We start from the raw sequence: 20,504 nt of genomic DNA on the forward strand, positions 1-20,504 counted from the left end.
GTGACTGCGTGACAAACGCATTTCTCATTGTATGTAAGCTGGGTTAATTTAATTATACGCTCATTCACAATGGTCTCCCAATCAGTATTTCTTGCAAACATTCTTGCTAGCACTCCTAAAACCAAGGAAAGAATTCCGTCACGGGGTTTCATTAGAATTATAGAGTACCGGACCAAATGTCACTGCTAAAAGTGACGCCGTCGCTTAATGAAAACTCCCGTCTTTATTCAGTTTCCACCAGTTCTTCAGAACTGCCAACTTAGTGAATCTGGTTATTTTATTTTGTGCTGCCTTAAATTTTACTCTACAGTCCTTGTTTACTGAGGGGTATTCCGTCACCGTTCCTTTTCATGTCTGTTCTTTCTGGTCTGTTTTGTTCTTTTGTATGTTCCTTGTCACATTGAAGAACTTGTTTACATGTTATTTATCTTCTGTAATATGTGCAAAAACATCAAACATTGAAAAAGAAAAGGTGTCTGGTATTGTTGTTCTGTGTTGAGTTCTTGCAAGTCTTAGTAGCCACTGTTATCTACAAAGATCATTTGTCTCTGAATTTAGTGTAAATTCTTTCGTGAGGTCTGATTGTATGGACTAGCTATCTCACATGTAAATATATATATTGAATGTTAATTATTATAATTAGTGTGTTATACACATAGCTGCATTGTGTGCGTAATGAAATACCATAGGTTTCTGCCGAATGCGTCAAGTTGTGCTTGTCATCACAAGTTTGTTTCACTCCTCAGTGAAACAATTTTTTTTCTTTGTGATCCAGTCGTGTCCTGCTTTTTCCTCAGTGCTGAGGTCACTCTATTAATTTCACTTCTGACTTTTTTTTCTCAATTCATTTTCTTTCCCCTGTTGTAGATTCGATTAATTAGAAATCTTCAGCTTCCTCATCAACCAGTCTTCTCTCCTGTCTGCTTTACGCTATTACATAAATCTATATTAAAAAAATCAATATATGTGATATGTATTGACTGCTCAAAATAAAACAAAGACCAAATATGGATAAATTGGCGTGTCCTTTCTTGGTTTTTGAGCATACGCCTCGATTGTGGGATCTATCAACTTATTTAGCAGTATACCGTCGGGACCAAGAGCATTACAGAGGGGAGTGGGTATGAACAATCAACAAAAAACAATGAGATGTGAAGTAGGTTAAAATGCTATTTATACAATGTTAGCTAATGCAAAATTGCTTAAGGGCATGGGTAGGTAAGTATCCATAGCTATCGGAGACAGTCGGAAAGCATAGTGGTGTTGCACTGAGTCGGATACTTTATTTGTAAAAATACAGAGGTCAGCCTTAGCCTGAGCTAGTGTGCTGTAGCCTATTGCTATGCACAGGGAGAAAAGGCGTGGAAAGAGGTGATTAGGACAGATTAGAGGGATGCTGGATTGTGCAATCTTGCAGCACTGCTAATGGCAGAGACATGTTCAATGCTGTGGAAATATTCCAGAACGTCCCTCAATGCATATTGTTGCGCATCTTGGCCAGCGATCATGGGTTCAAAGGAAGGGCTGCACGTAATTGCGGCATTACGTTGCACGCGAATGTAGGAAAAGGGACATAGAAGCGTAAAAGGCGCATTCACATGCTATACGCAATACCGCCGAAGCTTGTACCCTAAGACGGTCAGTAACATGGAAAGTTGGGTGAGTTGGAGACTTAATCAGCAGCAATTGTCACGTTTCCTTGTGTTATTTCCGCTTTGTTTTGTTCAGTGCGTCACTTCACCCAAATGGTATGATGATTCAAAGGAAGGTACTTGCCGGATGTCAATACGAAGCAAAAGGACAGACTGGTGCTTGGTGCTCATTCAATATCTTTCTCTGCTCATTCACAGAGGTACGAGAGTTTCATAATTAAGCTGTCACTGAAAACCTGGAATGAGTGTGGCTCCAATATACAGCAAGAACAGCTGTATGACAGGCTTAGTAACTGGCGTTTGAAAAGCAAAAAGAGTAATGCACATAGAGTTCAATAGATGCCTTCGCATGTTGTGAACTTTCTCGTAGTTGTTAGAGGTTAACCAGACTGAGCCCAGTTTGCTACCCTACACATGGGGAGGGGAATGGGGAGTTAAAGAGAGAGAAAAAACATGAGTCCATACCGCACTTTCACATGCACTAAGTTAGGTGTGGGATGTCTATAGTCGGGCACTCAAGTCTGTTGCCTTCAGGTAGTGAAGTGGTGCTCCAACTGCTTTCTGGGCTAACGAACTGTTAGGCCAGGCTCCCAAGATCTTTGCTTCTGTAAATGGCCTGTCATCCAGTCTGTTCAAGGTGCACTGGAGAGTCTGACATTGCTTGTCAAAGCTAGAACAGTGGCGCAGAAGGTGACTGATGGTCTCTTCACACTTGCACTTAGTGCACATTGGTGAATCCGCCATTCCAATACGATAGCTGTAGGAGTTGGTGAACGCTACTCCTACCCACAGCCGACACAGCAGTGTTGTGTCACGTCATGAACGTTTTGCTGGTAATTTAAGTTTCAGTGATGGGTTGAGGCTGTATAAATGACATTTAGAGTTCTGTGGTGTATGCCAGTAACTTAACACGATGGTACGAACGAGACTGCAAAGCTCTCTTGCAGCGTCTACTCTCCATAAAGGTAAGTTGTTACATTTAGTATGCCTTTCTGGCTGGGGTTACCACTGGGTTCGTCAGCTTACTTGTTTAGCTCCTTATGCCAAGGAGCAATGCATGATGTATCACCACTCACTTCACTGAAAAACATGTGCCCGCTATAATAGTGTTCCAGCCTTGTAGCATGCACTCTGAATGATTGGGTGCTATTATCGTTAAACATCTGTGACACATGAATAGCTACAGTTTTGTCCGAAAGCGGAATAACTATATCACTGAGGCTGTGCTGGTTCGTGGAAGTTAACAGGCATGCAATTAAGCTAGCTTGCATGCGATGCTGTGGGGCAATTAGTTTGACAAATTCAAGAGCAACAGCTTGAAAGTTCCACTGTGAAAGAAGTTCCTAGGCAAAGTGTGCCATTGTTATGTACGTCTTTTGATATGCTTCACAAGTGACAAAACACTACTAGTACGTACAGCTGCTACTGCTACTACTACTGAAATACCTAGTCAACATATATTGGGCTACCATAGATTGGCCAGTTCTTTTTGAAATATATATCGTTGGTCACTCGTAAAAGCTGTTTGAGTTAAAATTATTGGTAACCATGCACCTTTATATTAATTGGGCATATCCCTTTCACATGTAAGTGACTCAAGATAGCCCTGGTATAATATATGGAATCCTATTTATATACATATATAAATATATTAAAGTCCTAGAGAGCAGCTCTCGGTTCTTGTGTCAGCAAAAACTTGTCTTCCAAGATTACATTCACATTGAAAAAAATGCTTCAAGCGAAGGTAAGTACAGGGACCTGGGAGGTGTAAATGTTCTTTCATTTTTGTCGCCTTTTACTAATGCGATCATGTCTCCTCATAAAATAAATGGGAGGGTGAAAGTAATGATAAGGCACAACACGCACGAGCACTGTCTGTGATTACAAGTTCTGATACTTTTGCGCGCGCCAAGATCATCTGGCCATACTACATCCTAAACATGTTGACGGATGGCGTATCCAAGAAATCGCTATTGTATCCAGCTCGCCACACTTCGATTCAATTAAAAACTGCAGAAGCAGGAAATAAAAGAACAGTCATAAAATAGTTGAGGTTTACTTCTTACGTCGCGAGACGCCAGCACGAGCATCGCTTTTCACCGCTTCACGTTTCCGGGATTGTTCGGCTGTGTATTACTCCGCCACTTTTCCCGCGCTTTTCAGGCGTGCTGCTCTATTGTGCGGAAAAACTGGTGAGTAGCGACAGTGCCTATTTCTTGGTGAAATTATTGAATACGTATTTCTCAAAGTCGCCGTCTATGCAAGATGTCTGTTTGTAAGCCTCAGCTATGCTTTTAGCTGCCGCCAATGAATGTTGCCACTTGTAGAAAACAGTTACTGCATGGTCGGCTCTTTAACAACGGACCTTTAAATCGCGACTCACTTAGGTTTTGAACAATAAGATCGGCATTTCTACGTGTTCACCTGTTATCATCCGGATATATAGTCGACGTTAAGCGTTCTATATGCACAGTGCGTTGATCTGCGCACTGACAGCTAGGTAATACTGAGTTCAACCGAGTTTGTTGAATTCAGTGAAAGGTGATTCAGAAAGGTGTTTGCTCAGCGGCGTGGCTCAGTGATGTAGAACTGGAATCGACAGTATATGATCCGCCTCGAGTGAGACAGCGTCCGCGGCAGGAAATATGCCCCTCGACCACGGTTAACAAGCACTATTTATGAACTTGTTTGTTGCTCTTCGAAGATATTTCGTTGCGTGCTGTGCTATCGTCAACCGCTTTTCTTTTCTTTATTTTTTGGCTAGTTATGAGTAGAGCTTTGGCCCAAATCCCTGGAATGTCCAGTGTTCAGTGTGCTAGAAAAGAAAAGAACGAAACACACTGATTTATTCTCTGAAGTAAACATTTATATTCCGGAATGTCTTCGCGGGTTTCTAGTTGGTGCCGTGCTCGTAGTCGTTGGCGCAACATTTTTTTTTTTTTTTCAACCTTGCGTTGATTGATGAGTTCATTGTGTTACCAATTATTTCTGATGATATAGAAGGCCCTCACGGCGTCAAAGCTACAGTTTGTGTTTTCGGTGAACAGAGTTATTTCGAAGGCAGAATTGCCACTTAACTCACCATAACTACAAAAGTAGTAGTCAGTCGCATTCTATTAGTTCGGAGGCACACGGTAAGCGCGTGCTGCACCTGTGCGTGTTTGTTGACGTTGTCCCGTTTGGTTTGTTTCTCACTTTGTGCGTGTCCATGAACACTGAACATTCGTTGTTACCGTGAAAGGAGTGTAAGCTTCTTTTTTTTCCCGCTGTTTATTGTTGCTACATCGAATGTAATCGTCAGATATCTGCGGATAACTAATGCTAAATCGCATCTATAGTCCTTGTTCTACAAACTTTGTGTGCAGTGAAGCTGCAACTATTTCAACAAGTTATGCTGGGCTTTTTCATAATTAGACCACTGATGTGACATTGCACCTGAATGTGCATTGACCTAGACGCATGCAACAGCCTGGAATTTTGGTATTTAAAGTGTAGGAATCAAGAAGAGACAGAAGTTCACAGGAGAACATAAACATAAATAAAACAGGACAGGGGTTGAACAAGGGATGTTTCTGGGGTCAATGTTCAATGAATGGAAACAATAAAAATTGGTTGTTTGGTTGTTTGGCTGATATTTCTACAAGAGGACTTGGTAAGAGGCCCTGACGAGAATCAGTTCTCTTGTCGAAAATTTGTCTCCAGACTGCGACGTCCCTTGTTGAGTAATTTCGTAGCGGAAGAACAATTATTTTTAAGAGTATCTGAGGGCTTACAGATGCTCGTCGTGAGTAAGCGTTCTAATCCCACCTGCTTTGCTTTTGCCAGGTTGGACACTCAAACTCAAACGGTTAGTAAAGAGGCAAGATGTCTGACGGCCCTCGATCCAGAAGCAGCAATGTGGCATCGCCACGTTCTCGAAGCAGTAACGTGGCGTCGCCACCTTCCCGGGGTGGCAACATGCCGTCCTCACCTCCCGACATGGGCACGTCGCCGCCAGGTCGCGACCTTCCACCATTTGAGGACGAATCTGAACTCCTCGGTGGCGTCGGCAATGAAGATGACGATGTCCGTCGTGACGATGAGCAAGAAGAGGAGGGGGAGGAGCTGTTCGGAGATAACATGGAGGAGTAAGTATGTCTTGATGAGTAGTTCTCTTTAGTCTGGTTAGTTTATATTGTTAAAGCACTCCGCACAATTTAAGGAAGCAGCACTTTATCTTGGCACTGAAGTTGATGACACTGTTGACTTGCCCGCTGTGTACTTATTTACCCCTTTGCATCTTGTGTCTATTGTCATGTGCACATTGCTTTGCCTTTCTCTGGTCCTCGTTTTTCACCGTATTAATAATGTTACAAAGTTATAACTCTGCACAAGACTGCCTACTGTATCCAAAATTTCCTAAATGTTGTTGCTGATTCTGTGGAGAAGGTGCCTTGTCTAGTCAGATTGCATATGGCCACATGAATAGTGTTGTTCATGTCAATTGCAATCGTTCCATCAAGCAGACACGTTTTGTCGGAAGCTGAGGGTTCTTTCTTTCTGCAGTGACTACCGAGCAATTCCAGCACTGGACACCTACGACCCGCAAATGCTGGACGACTCGGAGTACAGTGCCTTGTCCGAGTCGGACCGTAGGGTCGTCGAGGAGCAGATGCGGCAGCGAGATCGTGCGGAGGGCCGCGTCACTGGCCGCATGCGGAGGGGCCTGCTGTATGGTTAGTCGCCACTTACATTCCACTGCCTTGGCTTGTTTTGCCAACCCTTGAGGAAAGTATGTTATTGTTTTAGAAAAAAAATTTTGGAACTTGGATTTCTGGAAAATAGATGGCCGAATACGAGGATTGACGAGGAATGTGGGGCCATTTAAGGGGGGGGGGGTGAATGAGGAATGTCCCCATTCCTAGTTTTAGATTTACTTCACGAAGCACCGATGTCCAGGGAACGAGAGAGCATCATACACAAAATACACACTTTTAAGTTCTTCTCATAGGCAAGCTAAAAGGTCTATGACATTAAGAATTGGCATATAGAGGGTTCATTTTGATAAACTGGAGATGAGAATTACAAAATCTTAAATGTAACGGGTGTAGTCACGACTGCTAAAAAAGATATGCAAGAGAGACACTTGCTACGTAAAGCACAGTCGTTTGCAGCATAACGTTTTGGCAAATATTCAAAGTGTTCAGTATAAATCGAATATTGCACTTTACCTATATGTATTTGAAAAAAAAAAAACTGATCAGCATATTTGAATATTAGAAGCTAACCAAATATTTCTCCACAAATTACTGTTAAAAGTCTTGCTGCTGTTCTATGTCTGCTAAACAAAGTATGGCAAATTAGCAGAAGTGAAACAATGCCAGAAGATTTAGGAGCACTGCAGTAGCAAAGCAGGTAATCGTACAAGCTTTATTCTCAGCTTTGCGGTGGAAGTGTACATGGCAAATGTGATTTTAGTTTTTAGGCTGTCTTTTAGTGCTTTTGTAAGTCGAGCCGTGCAGCAGTTTTATCTTTGACGTTACAACCAGTGACGTTTTCCTTGCAACGAGTCCGTTTACGTATGTTTATGGGACACAAGTCCTTGCGCAGTTTTCTTGCTGTGGTTTTTCCACAACCTCCGCTTTCTCTTTCGGCAACCATTTATTTAATGTTTTTTGAAAGCTACTCATATGGCAGCCGTTCGTTCTTCCAAAGCTTGTTTGCAACCAGGCTCTAAATATGTGGAAAGGCTATTCATTTAGTTTTTTTATTGACGATTAGTGATCTTGCATATAAAACTGACTCGTTGTTCCCGGTAGTTGGCTGTTTTCTTTCTTTTTCTTTTTTTTTGCGCTAGTCAGCACAGGTGTAGTCCCCACTTGTAAATATTCCTGCTGTACGTATGTTAGTTTGTGTATTGCTATTCAGTATTCAATTCTTATTATTTGTATTTGGAAAAAAATTATGTTCACCCACTTCTAATTTTAACATATCAGTCATCCCCTGCATTTTTCTGACAAACGTGCGTCTCTTTGCTCAACAGACTTGTGTCGTCGCGCCATCATGTTGCACACCTGCCAACTCCAGAATTTTTCGTAAAGTTTACGAACACGGACTAATTATGCAATTTTATGAATGCTTCGCCAATTTTTACAAAATGTAAACTCTTGTCTCTGAAAAAGTTTCACTGTCTGACCTTAATACCTAAGAAGTCTCCTGATTGTGAAAGGACACCTGAGGGGTATCTGCTTGGAGCAAGTTCATTCTGGCAATTTTTTGAAGCAGCCAAAATTGGCGACAGCACAGTCGCCGAACAAGTCAGTCTGAGCTGTTTCAAACTTGTCCGCTGTGTCTGGAGGTAAATAATCATTAATAAAGTGCATGGGTATCCCACAAAAGGTGTATCCTCAGGTCAGACTTAGAAAAAAATTTGTGCTATTCATCGCCGCTTCCCTTCCTATGTTCTGTCCACGGGACTTTTTAAGAATTTTAGAGTTTGCAGTTTGGCAGGTATGATGGGAAAGTTTTCGTGTGTTGAAAGGGGAAGCATGTACGATCTGTTAATCCAAATGTGTGAATCTTGCCGTTCTTGTGTGAGTCGTACCTGCATTTATATTTTTCTTTGCATTTCAAAACAATTTTTTTTTCTGTTTAGCCCATCTTGTCTGTTTCTCCCTCAACAGATGAAAGCAGCAGTGAAGCCGACAGACCCGTCCGGAGGAGGCGGTTGGCTGAGCGCGCAGCGGAAGGTGCTTTCTCGGAAGACGAAGATGTGAGTACATCTCGGATGCCTTTTAATATTAGTTCCTTGTATGTTTTCTAGTAATCCACCACCACGATTCAGTGGCTTTGGCGTTGTACGGCCAAGTACGGGGTCTTTGGTGAGGTTGCGGATTTCCTCCTTGGCTGCAGCAGCAATATTCCGATGGGGGGCAGAATGCAAAAACGTCCGTGTACTTAGATTTGGCTTGCTTAGATGGGGCTGGTGCAGAACGCTGCCGCTATGCTGTCCAAAGAGATGCAGCGGTAAAAGCACAAATTACAGCAGAAGCGTGAAGCCGAGCATCAGTGTGTTGCCTTGTGCTGCAATAAAAGAGTATTCAGTAAACACAGATTAAGTGCGTCTTCATTGCTGAAATGTTTTCGCCTTTGAATAATGCGATACCATTTCAGGGAGACAGGTTTGCAATCACTTTAGTTGTTGTTTGTTTTTGTCAATAATAATAAAAATCATTACATTCCCATTAAGTGTGCACGGATTTCAAGTATGTACAGTTGAACCTCGCTACAACGAAACTGACGGGGCGCGCGAAAAATTTCGTTAAAGCGAAATTTCGTTGAGGCGAAAACAGGCCAAAAACACTGTCAGGTTGGACCACATAGTCCCAAAACATCATTTATTTCCAAAGAAGTCGGTCAGCTTCTTCTGCTTCTTTTTTTTTGCCACGAGTGCAGTGGCGCGGCTTTCGCACTCGGTGAACAGTTGCATCGCGACGTCGTCATCGTGAGCACCGAAAAATCTGCGGATCACATCAAAAGCATCCATCACTTTTATTGCAGGTGGTGGCGCTAAGTCCTCCGCGTCGCTGTCATCATCCGATGATGCGTCGTTGTGGCGAACGCCCTCAATTATAGCTTCGTCACTCAGCTCCTCGTGAGCTAGCACTTCACTGTCAACAGCGATGTAGTCGCCGATGTGAACATCGGCCGGCACATCTCCGGAGTCCTGAAGGGCTGCCCATGCCGCATTGGCCTCTGTGGAGGGTGGAGCAATTGTACTGCAGCCTTCCTCGTCCGACGTGGAGTTCGCTGCCAGTTGAGCATCGGAGTGAAAGCCGGCGTGCACAAAACAGTTGTAGATGATACTGCGACTGGTTGCCGTCCACGCTGCTGAGACCATCTGTACAGCCATGTACAAATCCACTTCGATTGCCCGACCGGTGTCGATGTTTAACACCAGCCGCTGAATCAGTCGCTGTCGATAAGCGCTTTTAACGCTATTGATGATACCTTGATCCAGCGGCTGGATTAAAGCCGTGCAATTCGGCGGGAAGAATCTTACTTCCACGCTTTGAAGCTGAACGTCTTCAACGTTATGCGCTGAGCAATTGTCGATGAGCAAACAAACCTTACGTTTCTTTGCCGTCATGTCACGGTCGAAAGCGGTTAGCCACTCTTTGAAAACGGCCCGTGTCATCCAAGACTTCTTATTGGCAACATATTTGACGGGCAGGCTCTTGCCACCTTTGAAGCACCGCGGCTTCGCACTTTTGCCTATCACCAGTGGGCAGCGCTTGTCAGACCCGTCCATGTTGCAGCACAGGAGCACAGTCACACGCTTTTTGCTATGCTTCCCTCCGCTGCATGGCTGGCCCTTCATGTGAAACGTCTTGGAGGGGAGGAGCTCGAAGAAAAGTCCCGTTTCATCGGCATTGTATATGTCTGATGTGGCATATTTCTCCATTAATTCCGGCACAGTAGCTGATGCCCAAGCAGATGCAGCGTCGGCGTCTGATGAGGCCGACTCCCCACACAGCACTTTAGCGACGATTTCATGCCTGGCCTTAAAACGGGTCAGCCACCCTGAGCTGGCTTTGAAATCATTGATGCCCAGCATACAGGCATAGCCAAGTGCCTTTTGCTGCAACATGTTTCCGCTGACCGGCATCTTCTTTGCGCGCACGTCGAGGAACCACGTGTACAGAGCCTTCTCAAGGTCCTCATGAGCCGCTTGCGTCAGCTTTTTCCGCTTCGCGGATGTCCCCGAAGAAAGAGCTTGCGCTATCGCGTCTTTCGACTTCAAGATCGTTGACAGCGTGCTCTGTGAGATGCCGAAGTCCGCTGCAACATCTCCCTTTTTCCTGCCACTGGATGCCGCGCTGATAATCCGTGCCTTCTCTTCAAGCGAGAGGAACTTCCGCTTTCTAGATGAAGTCGCCATGCTCGCATTCATTACAGCGCACTAGCAGCACAAGCACGAGTGAAAAAAACTAGGGCAAACGCGCTGCTGTTGCCAGGCTGCTGCGTCCTTTGGCAACGGATTGGTTGCGGCTCTGAATTGGATTGGAAGAAAACGGGAGCTTGCCCCCGCGCCTTGTCGCAAGGCAGCCAGCCCGATAGTCATCAACACCAAGCTATGGCGGTGATCATGTGCGTTTCAGTGAGTGGATTAGTTTGGTCCAGCGAATGTTTAGCGAAACAAAGCAGCGTGGGCCTATGGAAGTACATAGATGGGCGGCGATATGCTTGTTTTATTGTAAGATATATTTTTAAATCGAGCTTCGCATAGCAAAAATTTCGTTGAAGCGGAAACGCGCCCCAAAAATGGTTCGTTGTGATGAGAAATTTGTTCCATTACTTTGTATAGCGAGCTGACGGGGAATTGGAAATATTTCGTTGAAGCGAAAATTTCGTTGAAGCGACGTTCGTTGTAGCGGGGTTCGACTGTAGTTACTTTAATTGCGTGAATTGTACTTGACTAAGTTTTACTTTACTATGTTTCCTTACTCTAGAAACTTAGTTTCTAAGATGACAGTTCACCTCCAATGCTTGAGGCCACGATAGAAAAAAATAGAAAATGAAAAAAATATTTCTAAGGCATACTTAGATAAAAAAAGTAAGTGAAGAGTTGCAAGCAGTGTATTTTTCTGACCATTACTAGCTCTTTTACACTCCTCTTAATTTAATTTGGGAACCATGTGGTAGAACATGTAGAAAAAGTTTCTGAAATGAAAGCAAGAAATTCTGCTTGCGATAACCCCCTCCCCCCCCGCACACACATGAGGCAAAGCTTCTTGGTCTACAAGACCCGTGTCACGCCTGCATTATTTTGTTTTCTCCTTTCTGTTTTCTAGATGGTTGAGAGTATTGAAAACCTTGAAGATATGAAGGGCCACACAGTCCGAGAGTGGGTGACGCAGATTGGTCCCAAGACAGAAATTTACAACCGCTTCAAGAACTTCTTGCGCACGTTCGTTGATGAGCGTGGCCACAACCTTTACAAGGAGAAGATCAGGCAAATGTGCGAAGGTGGGTGTCTCCCTTTTAATGCATCACAGTAGAGATCTGGGTGGCACACTGTAAGCACCCAATGTTCAATATGCACGAACAGGCAAAGAAAGAAACATTTGTGTGAACGTTAAAGGAAATACCTTAGAGGATTGCAGCAAATGGTTACAAGTGTTACAAACAAGTGTTAACTAAGGGTGAATAATTCATGAAATTGCTTTGTATAATATGAAATGCCCACTCTTTGATAACTATAGCTAGAGAATGATGAATCAACAGTTTTATCATGCGCTCGTGCTATAAATTCAAATGTGTTTGAAGTTCCTGGCTAGATTTCTTTGGCTATCACTGTATGACAGGCAGCAAGCATCATCTGTTGTGTTCAGAGTGTGTTCAAGAGGAGACAGACCCGCTCGCAGTTTTATGCCTAGTGTCCCCCCTATTGCTGAAAAATGTTTCCACAAAATATTTTTTTGTTTTCTTTCATCATGCTTGTTATCGATATGTTTTCCAGATCTAGATAGAAAATATTTTTTTTTTCTGGTGTTTATATGTGTTATCATTAGAGGGTTAACATGAGAGGCTCTATGTGTGTACTTCTAACACAACACTGCATGACTTATAACCCAAGCCCTTCCAGTATCTAAATTGTCCATTCTCCAAAACTTACAGCTCTTACATAAACATGTCGTAGACATACCGTGTGCAAATGTGTGTGAGCTCATTTTATGTGTTGTTAATGCTTTTACTCCCTTGTGAACTTTTAAGTGATAACTTTTTTGTTCTTCGTTGCATTGAGAACATCTTGGGATAAAGTGTGCTGCATGGCAAGCTTCACAAAAAAAAAAGCAAATATATTTTGGTTATTCTTTAAATGTATTTTAGCCATGTGCTGTTGCTGTTTCTTAAAGAAAATATTTCCCCCAGTATGAATGCTCTAACAAATGTAAGTTGTCATGCCCTATTGTCATCAAAGAACTGTAGTCTTGTCAAACTATGTTAATTGCAGCTTTTTATTGCTACAGACACCATTTTCCTATGCAGAAAGAGGTGTGAAAAGCATGAATTAGCTGATTGATTTATTCAATGAGCAAATTTTTCTCTGTTATGCTTGCAGAGAACAAGCTCAGCCTGGAAGTTAACTACAACACCTTGGCCCAAGCTGAGCAGGTCCTAGCTTACTTCCTGCCTGAGGCGCCTGCAGAGATGCTAGTCATTTTCGATGAGGCGGCCAAGGACATTGTTCTTGGCATGTTCCCACAGTATGAGCGGATCACCCGGGAAATTCACGTCCGCATCACTGACCTGCCCCTCATCGAGGACATTCGTAGTCTCAGGTGAAGTTATCTTGTCTGACACTCAGCCTAGCTTTCTTGTGCTTTTTGACCTCCAAAGGAGACTTCAGTTTGAGGTCAACTCAAATTTCCCTGTCCAAGCGCAGGTGAAACATAGAAGTGTGGTTATTAAACGACCATGAAACTGATTTGAATAAAATTTGTTGCATTTGAGAGAGAAATATAAATTGTAGAGACTGTGGGTAGTGAAATATGGCTTAGGGTTGTACAGTTATTACAAAAAATGCTAACAATTGTTGAGTAAAAGAAAAAACAAATTGAAGTACGAAGATCCGTAACTGCGCACTGAAAACTGATATTGCACTTCTGCAACCTTCTGTATAACTATTTGCGTGTAGAACACATGAAGTCAAAGCTAGCTTCACTTGTGCGAGTTTGGATGTGATTTACATGCTTGAATGTCCCTTCTGTAAGAAACGATATGTTGGTGAAACAGGACAATCAATGAACGTCAGATTAAACGGACATTGCGCGGACACAGCTAAAGAGCTCCCCAAAGCCGTCGCTGAGCATTTCAACCAACCAGGTCATAACTTTGATGAACTTAAACTGTACATCTTACAATCAAATTTCCATTCTGAACGAGAAAGCAAATACAGAGAATCATACCTTATCCATAAGTTCAAGACATTGCAATCAATAGGCATAAACGTTTCAAAGGGAGCTTTAGAACCTATTCGCTATGCTAAATTTCAAGCTATAGGCAACAACACTTAGTTTGGTTTCTTGGTGTATCCCCCCCCCCCCTTTCTTTCTTTTTTTTCTTTCCTTTCCTCCTTTCTTATTTAAAAAAAAAATTTTTTTTTCCAGCCAGCGTGCCAGACACCGTTGCCACACCAGCTAACACGCGTGCGTTGACACATGGTTGACAGACGGGGGTGGGGTGGCCTTGGCCTTGTGCACAGCATTCCTTTATTCTCAATTTGACACGCTAACACACCTTCCCTCATTGCCGCACCCACTCGCATTACACCCTCTCCCTTTTAGAAGAACGCCACCTATATATACTGTGGCGAGGAAAGCATATGTCGCCTTGAGGAAGACAAGTCCACTTGTCGAAACGTTGGCTCCTGCTGTTTTCACCTTGTTCTCGTTTTGCTCATCGTCTTGAATTTCAATCTCCCGCATTCCCAGTGCTTTCCCTAATAATTCACTGGTAATTTATACATGCACTCACGTTCTTGGTGTGTTCTCTGAACATTTTAGGCAACTCCACCTGAACCAGCTGGTTCGGACCGCCGGTGTAGTGACTAGCACCACTGGTGTGCTACCACAGCTCTCCCTGGTGAAATACGACTGCAGCAAGTGTAGCTATGTGCTCGGTCCTCTGGTGCAATCTCAGAACCAGGAGGTCAAGCCAGGATCTTGTCCCGAGTGCCAAAGCACGGGGCCCTTCACCATCAATATGGAACAGGTAAAGGGCGTGTCTGAATGCAGTGAGATGCCATTGACACTTTTGAGTATGCAAGCAACTACTTGCTCTTGGAATTTGAATAGAAGAAATGTTTAATGCCTTACGGTATGTCCACACTGGCAAGGAATGTGCGTGACGTGCGGTGATCGGGAAGCAAATGCATATCAGATACGTACTGCAAAGGTCGCACTGGCCCGCGCATTGCAGGGCGTGGCAATCAGTGATACCATCCGACGTCCTAACTTCTCTTGTTCCACTCTCGGCTTCTTGAGAAAGCATGCACCTTTATCTTCTTGGCCTTCCCTGGCGTCTAGACAGCAGTAAGCAGAAAACTCAATGTTAAAGGCATGTCGATGTGACTCGCTTTTTGCTAGGGTCATTTTTTTCCCCCGGCTACTGCAAGAAATAGATCTCAGATCCATTCGAGCTGTTGCCAACTGTTCCTACCGCATTTCTCAAACTTTGCTGATCACAGCATCTAACTGTTTCTTTTTTTTTTCCTCACCTGTGGGGATGCACTTTTAGAACAGTTTTAGTGAAAACTCAGCAGTGTAAGTGCTAGTTAGAACTTACACAGATGTCTAGAGAAACCAGCTTTAGACTTTTATAGATTTTGCATGTGACAAACAGGCCAAGGAGTGAAGAGACGTATTGCAAACAGGAACAAAAAAGTAGCAGAATCGTTGAAGGGATACGTAACTTAAATTTGCAGCTGATACGTATGCTACTGCAGAAAGCAAAAGAATTAGTATTGTGTTTGTAATAACATTTAGTGTATATTGTCACTGATAGATGGCTGAAGGTACTGATGTATTGTGTTTCTAGTGAAATCTAGGGAAATTCCTTGGCTGTCGGTTGACATATTTCTGTACTTGTTTTCTATGTGTTTGAAAAGTTAAGTGCTTTAGATTGATTGATTGGTTGATTGATTGATTGATTGATTGATTGATTGATTGATTGATTGATTGAACTAGTACAGCTACTCATCTTTAAAATTTTTATTTGATCTGTTTGATTACTTTTAAATATGCTGAGGGGTGCTCATGATGGCTTGAGAATCTCCTGAGAATTGATCTATATAATGTTTTGTTGGCTGCACAGCTTGTAAATGATTGGCATTTCTTACAACACTTTGCTATGTGCGTATTTCAGACTTTATACCAGAACTACCAGCGCATTACCATCCAGGAAAGTCCTGGCAAAATAACAGCTGGTCGTCTCCCCCGATCTAAGGATGCCATCTTGCTGAGTGATCTCTGCGACTCTTGCAAGCCTGGTGACGAAATTGTGAGTGTGTAGACAATAGTTCATGTAGTTTATACAACTGTACTGACCTCTCTTAAAACACGGATGAATATAGTTGAAACATGGAAAATCAACGCATTGCTTCAAATCATCTGTTTGACAATTGTATTTTGCATGTTTGAACTTGCCAATTTGGACATATTGTGGCTTCACAATACTTCAGTAATGTAAAACATGCAGTGTTCTACCAAGCCACTTGTGGCTGGAGCAGTGAAATATTACAAACTGCACAAAAGGCACTTTCTGAAAAGAAAAAAATATATATAATGCAATGAAACTGAGGTGATATTGCTTATTTCCCAGTGCTTGTTTAGCTATACAGTCGAACCCGCATATATCGAATCGTCATGTAACGAATTATTGTGTATATTGAACAGCTGTAAAATCCCCGTGAAAATTTTGTATGAAATTGTTATTTTATATATCGAATTACCTATATTTTGTCACATCATAGTGATTGTCAAGAACACAGTAGCTAAGCTGTGAATGGTGAAACTAATTTTTTATTGGGGCGAACTTGTGCCTACAAAAGCAAGGGACACTTGAAGCACAATGATTGTGACGAACACAGTCGGCAGTCGTCAAAATCTCATCAGCGGGTCAAGTGCATCAGCTTTTATACATCACTCGTCAAAGGCTTTGGTGTAATCACTGTGGCCTGCATGGTTTTCAGAAACTACTACAAAATTCATGTTGCATATGCAGTCTGATAATACATGGTTCGGCGAGGACATGCACAACAAATAAAATGAATAATAACATTCGCCTCAACTCGAAATCTTGCAGGCGCGTCTCGCACTAAGCAATATCGTTTAACATTTGCTAGCCGGTGAAAGCGGTCATTGAAGAAACATAAACAAGTACACGTGTGTCAATATCAAACTATTTTGTGATCCCCCTTCAGATTCAATATATCCGGGTTCGACTGTAGAATCCTTTGCCAAAAATGTTGATTGTTTGGTAAATTAGACTAAAGTAAAAGTAACTTAAGAACGATGTTCACAGTATAAACAGGGTGTCTACCAACCGGGAAAACCGGGAATTCTCAGGGAATCTGAACAGTCTGGAAAAACTCAGGGAAAACTCAGGGAATTTGTGCTTCCATCAGGGAAAATTAGCTGTAACTTTATTGAAAGGGAACGAAAGTCGTGTTAATGCTGGCTCCCGTAACAGAGGAATCGCAACGAATCATTATTGACGCCGTGTCATCGGCACGATGTATTGCCAGAGTAGTTAACGACCGATTTTCTAGACGCCCGATTTTTCGAACATGCCCGATAATTTGCACGGTTTTGCGGCACCACCACGTACTCCATATAGTCAATGTATATTGCCCCGACTGCAGGTCTGAAATGGCATTAATCAAAGCCGCCACCGCCGCTATTTTGATTATCTCGCCGCCTCGAACCGGCACTCTCGCAGGCAAATCCGCAAATCCGTAACCACCACCGCGGCAACGTCAGGCCTAGCTGCTTCTATGTTCGCTATTAAGCTTCTTGCCGTGCGGTGCCGTGTTTTTCATTGAAAGAATTCGCCGCTATCACCAATGGCACCGACTCCGCCTTTGTAATCCTAGCGATTGGCTTTGAAGCTCGCAGAGCACAGCGCGTTGCGTAATGCCAGTCTGCGAAAGTTAGCTTCGCCTCGGTACATTAGTGTTAGGCGGTGAAGCATAACAAGCGTGGGAAGGGGGCAATTGTCGTGGGACACAGTATACATTACTTAATTACACATGCGTGCACGTCGTCTTCTGTCACAGTACAAGCCCTGATATGCCTAAAAAGCGTACTGGCAGGCCTTCAGAGCTTTTTGAGACGTGCCTGTGGTAATTTTAGCCCTTAAAGGCAGTTAAAGACATGCATTAATTTTTTTGACTGCCCTTTTTTTTTCAATTTTTTTTTTTTTTTGCGGCCCCTCGGAAGTCCAAGAAATCAAATGTTGACTGTACAACTGACCAAGAGGATGCTTCAGATGATCCATGTGGTGAACGCGTGGTAGAAGGAGGATGAGAACAGAAAGGACCGACGCACTGAGGAATTAACGGGAAAGGAAGGGTGCCGCCACCTTTTTGAAGGAGCTTGAGCTAAAAAAACTAAGTGATGGCTGATGCTGAGACACAGATGTCCCTCATCCAAACCAAAATAAATTGTTTACGCAGTGAAACCCAACACTGAGATGTTGTGTACGGGCTGAGAGTATGTCAGGACAGTTAAAGTTGACTTCCCAGCTGCTGAGAGAGAACCTTAGTTGTGACAAAGTTCAGGACCTCATACACATGAGCTTGCTATCAGTTGATAGAAATAGCTGATATTAAAAAAATATTTGTGACAAAGTTCAGGACCTCATACACATGAGCTTGCTATCAGTTGATAGAAATAGCTGATATTAAAAAAATATTTACTTATGTATGCATCTCCTTTTCATTCGTATTTGAAAATGTTCGACTCAATTTGGAATGGGCTTTACCATTTCTTTCGCTGTGCATTTTACTAACACCTTCCTTCTGTTTTCTTTTTAAATAAAATACATATTACTCCTTACTATTCAAACTGGATTAAGTCATTTTTTTTGTTTCAGCATGCTTACTAGAGAGTGACAGCATCGGGCAACGTGGTGTCAGCCTGTCTTGACATAAAACAAAGATCTGACTCATTCAGGGAATTTCGCAAAGGTGCTCAGGGAAAACCTGGAAAACTCAGGGAATTTGGAAATGTCAACTTGGTAGACACCCTGATAAAGTTTGGTAACTTCTCTGTTCACATTAGCTGGTAGTTGTGAGACTTGTTATACCGTATTGTATGACTTGAATGACAAGGCACGTTGTCGTTACTCTTCTGGTTCAATTAAAGAATTTTTTACCTTGCAGGAACTTACGGGAGTGTACACAAACAACTACGATGGATCCCTGAACACTTCTAATGGCTTTCCCGTGTTTGCGACCATCATTATGGCCAACCATGTGCTCCGAAAAGATGATAAAGTTGCTGCGCGACATATGACAGATGATGATGTCCGTCGCATTGTGGCCCTGTCCAAGGATGAGAAAATCGCTGATCGAGTAAGTGTTCTTATATACCGGGTGCCCCAGCTAATTTTAGCCAGAGTTTAAAAATACGCCGACGCCACATAGCTGGACAGAACAAAGGTAATGTTGTTTGCTGTCGCTTGGAGATACTCAAACTATTTTTTTTTTCGTTCTGTCTAATTAGATAATTAGGCTTAATTAATGAACTTCTCGAATATTACAATTAGATGAAAAGTGTCAATTATACAATTGTAGAGCGACATGAAAAACTCCCGGTACAGCTTTCTGTTCCTCAATACAGGCTACGTAAAAGTGTTTTTCTGAGCATGAAAGAAGGCCGCGAATACGTGCAAAGTGCCTCGGGCAGCTTGTCGCACGGAAATTTTGCGGGCTTCTTTCATGCTCGGAAAAACACTTGTACGTAGCATGTATTGAGCAACAGAAAGCTGTATCGGGAGTTTCTCATGTCGCTATACAATTTTCTCATTGGCACTTTTAATCTAGTTATAATATTTGAGCATTTGCCTATTTAATTAAGACTAATTAGCTAACTAGGAAGAATGCAATAAGTAGTCTTAGTAACTCCAAGTGATGGCAAACAATATTACCTTTGTTCTGTCCAGCTACATGGCATTTTCATAAACTCTCGTAATCTTAGCTGGGGCAAGTGCCAGCTTCATAAAGTTCTTGTGCGAACCTATGCTAGTCTGTCTCTTGTTAACTTGTGCAGTCTGCTTAGAATCCCAAGAGTTTGGCAGTTTTGCTCTTTTCACTCTGTCAAGCTGCTGGGCTGATTATTGTTTTGTTCCTGCTTTTTCCTTGCACGCCGAAACCTACCAATTGTAGATTATTGCCAGTATTGGTCCTTCCATCTACGGCCATGAGGAAATCAAGAGGGCCATTGCACTTTCCTTGTTCGGTGGTGAATCAAAGAATCCTGGTAAGTTTTGAATCTTCTCTGAGATTTTTTCCTCCCCTTTTGTATTATGAGAGTAGTTATAGATCTCAGATCAGATCAGTCGCAGTGCTAGTGCACCCCATATTTTAATTTTATTTTTGCGTTCTTTCTTTAAAAAATATTGCTTGTGAAAAGTTTAAAACAGAATGTGTCCCCATAATAGAAAAGTACTAAATGTGGGCAGTATTCTTTCACATAAGACCTCAAGGACATGGAAACATTGCTACAGATTGCACCTAATTAAGTGCAGCAGGAAATGGGACTACAATGTTGTTCCCTTGTTAATGCTGATGATTCACACAAAATCTTGGCCAGCTATTATGGAAACTGATGCTTTTTTTTGTCTAATGAGCTAGAAATACTGACTTTTTTCTGCGTCTTTCTCGTCCTTAGTCACTTCTTACTAGTTGCAGTGTCCGAGTCCTTAGATGTTTTAATGTTTGTAATAAATCTTGAAATCATATCAAATCAACTTTTTATTTGACATCAACAGTCGCAGCTCTCTAGGGTGTGTACAAGCTAAAAGCTCAAATACATATTCGGCTTCTTCTGATAGGTCAGAAGCACAGAGTTCGTGGTGACATCAACCTCCTCATCTGCGGTGACCCCGGCACGGCCAAATCACAGTTCCTGAAGTACGTCCAGCAGATAGCGCCGCGAGCCGTCTTTGCCACGGGACAGGGTGCTTCAGCTGTGGGTCTGACGGCGTACGTCCAGCGCAGTCCCGTTACTCGCGAGTGGACACTGGAGGCCGGTGCACTCGTCCTCGCCGACAAGGGCGTCTGCCTCATTGATGAGTTCGACAAGG

The 20,504-nt window shown here is 42.8% G+C and overlaps 1 protein-coding gene across 4 annotated transcripts in view; it reads left to right on the top strand.

The window, feature by feature from the left end:
- Positions 1–3,600: 3,600 nt before the first annotated feature.
- Mcm2 (DNA replication licensing factor Mcm2) overlaps positions 3,601–20,504 on the top strand; it is a 44,594-nt gene continuing 27,690 nt past the window's right edge. The window contains exons 1-11 of one of the 4 annotated variants that reach the window (XM_065424903.1): positions 3,601–3,844; positions 5,478–5,779; positions 6,198–6,367; positions 8,315–8,403; positions 11,486–11,660; positions 12,757–12,976; positions 14,201–14,408; positions 15,561–15,695; positions 18,580–18,771; positions 19,585–19,678; positions 20,253–20,503. In XM_065424903.1, the coding sequence (XP_065280975.1) occupies positions 5,517–5,779; positions 6,198–6,367; positions 8,315–8,403; positions 11,486–11,660; positions 12,757–12,976; positions 14,201–14,408; positions 15,561–15,695; positions 18,580–18,771; positions 19,585–19,678; positions 20,253–20,503 (1,797 nt within the window). In that variant the 5' untranslated portion in view covers positions 3,601–3,844; positions 5,478–5,516. Of the gene's footprint in view, positions 3,845–3,868; positions 3,928–4,289; positions 4,314–5,477; positions 5,780–6,197; positions 6,368–8,314; positions 8,404–11,485; positions 11,661–12,756; positions 12,977–14,200; positions 14,409–15,560; positions 15,696–18,579; positions 18,772–19,584; positions 19,679–20,252; position 20,504 lie in introns of those variants that run through there. The other 3 variants (XM_065424906.1, XM_065424904.1, XM_065424905.1) reach the window with 3 other exon arrangements.

Source organism: Dermacentor albipictus, chromosome 6, assembly GCF_038994185.2.
Source record: "Dermacentor albipictus isolate Rhodes 1998 colony chromosome 6, USDA_Dalb.pri_finalv2, whole genome shotgun sequence".
Classification (NCBI taxonomy): domain Eukaryota; kingdom Metazoa; phylum Arthropoda; class Arachnida; order Ixodida; family Ixodidae; genus Dermacentor; species Dermacentor albipictus.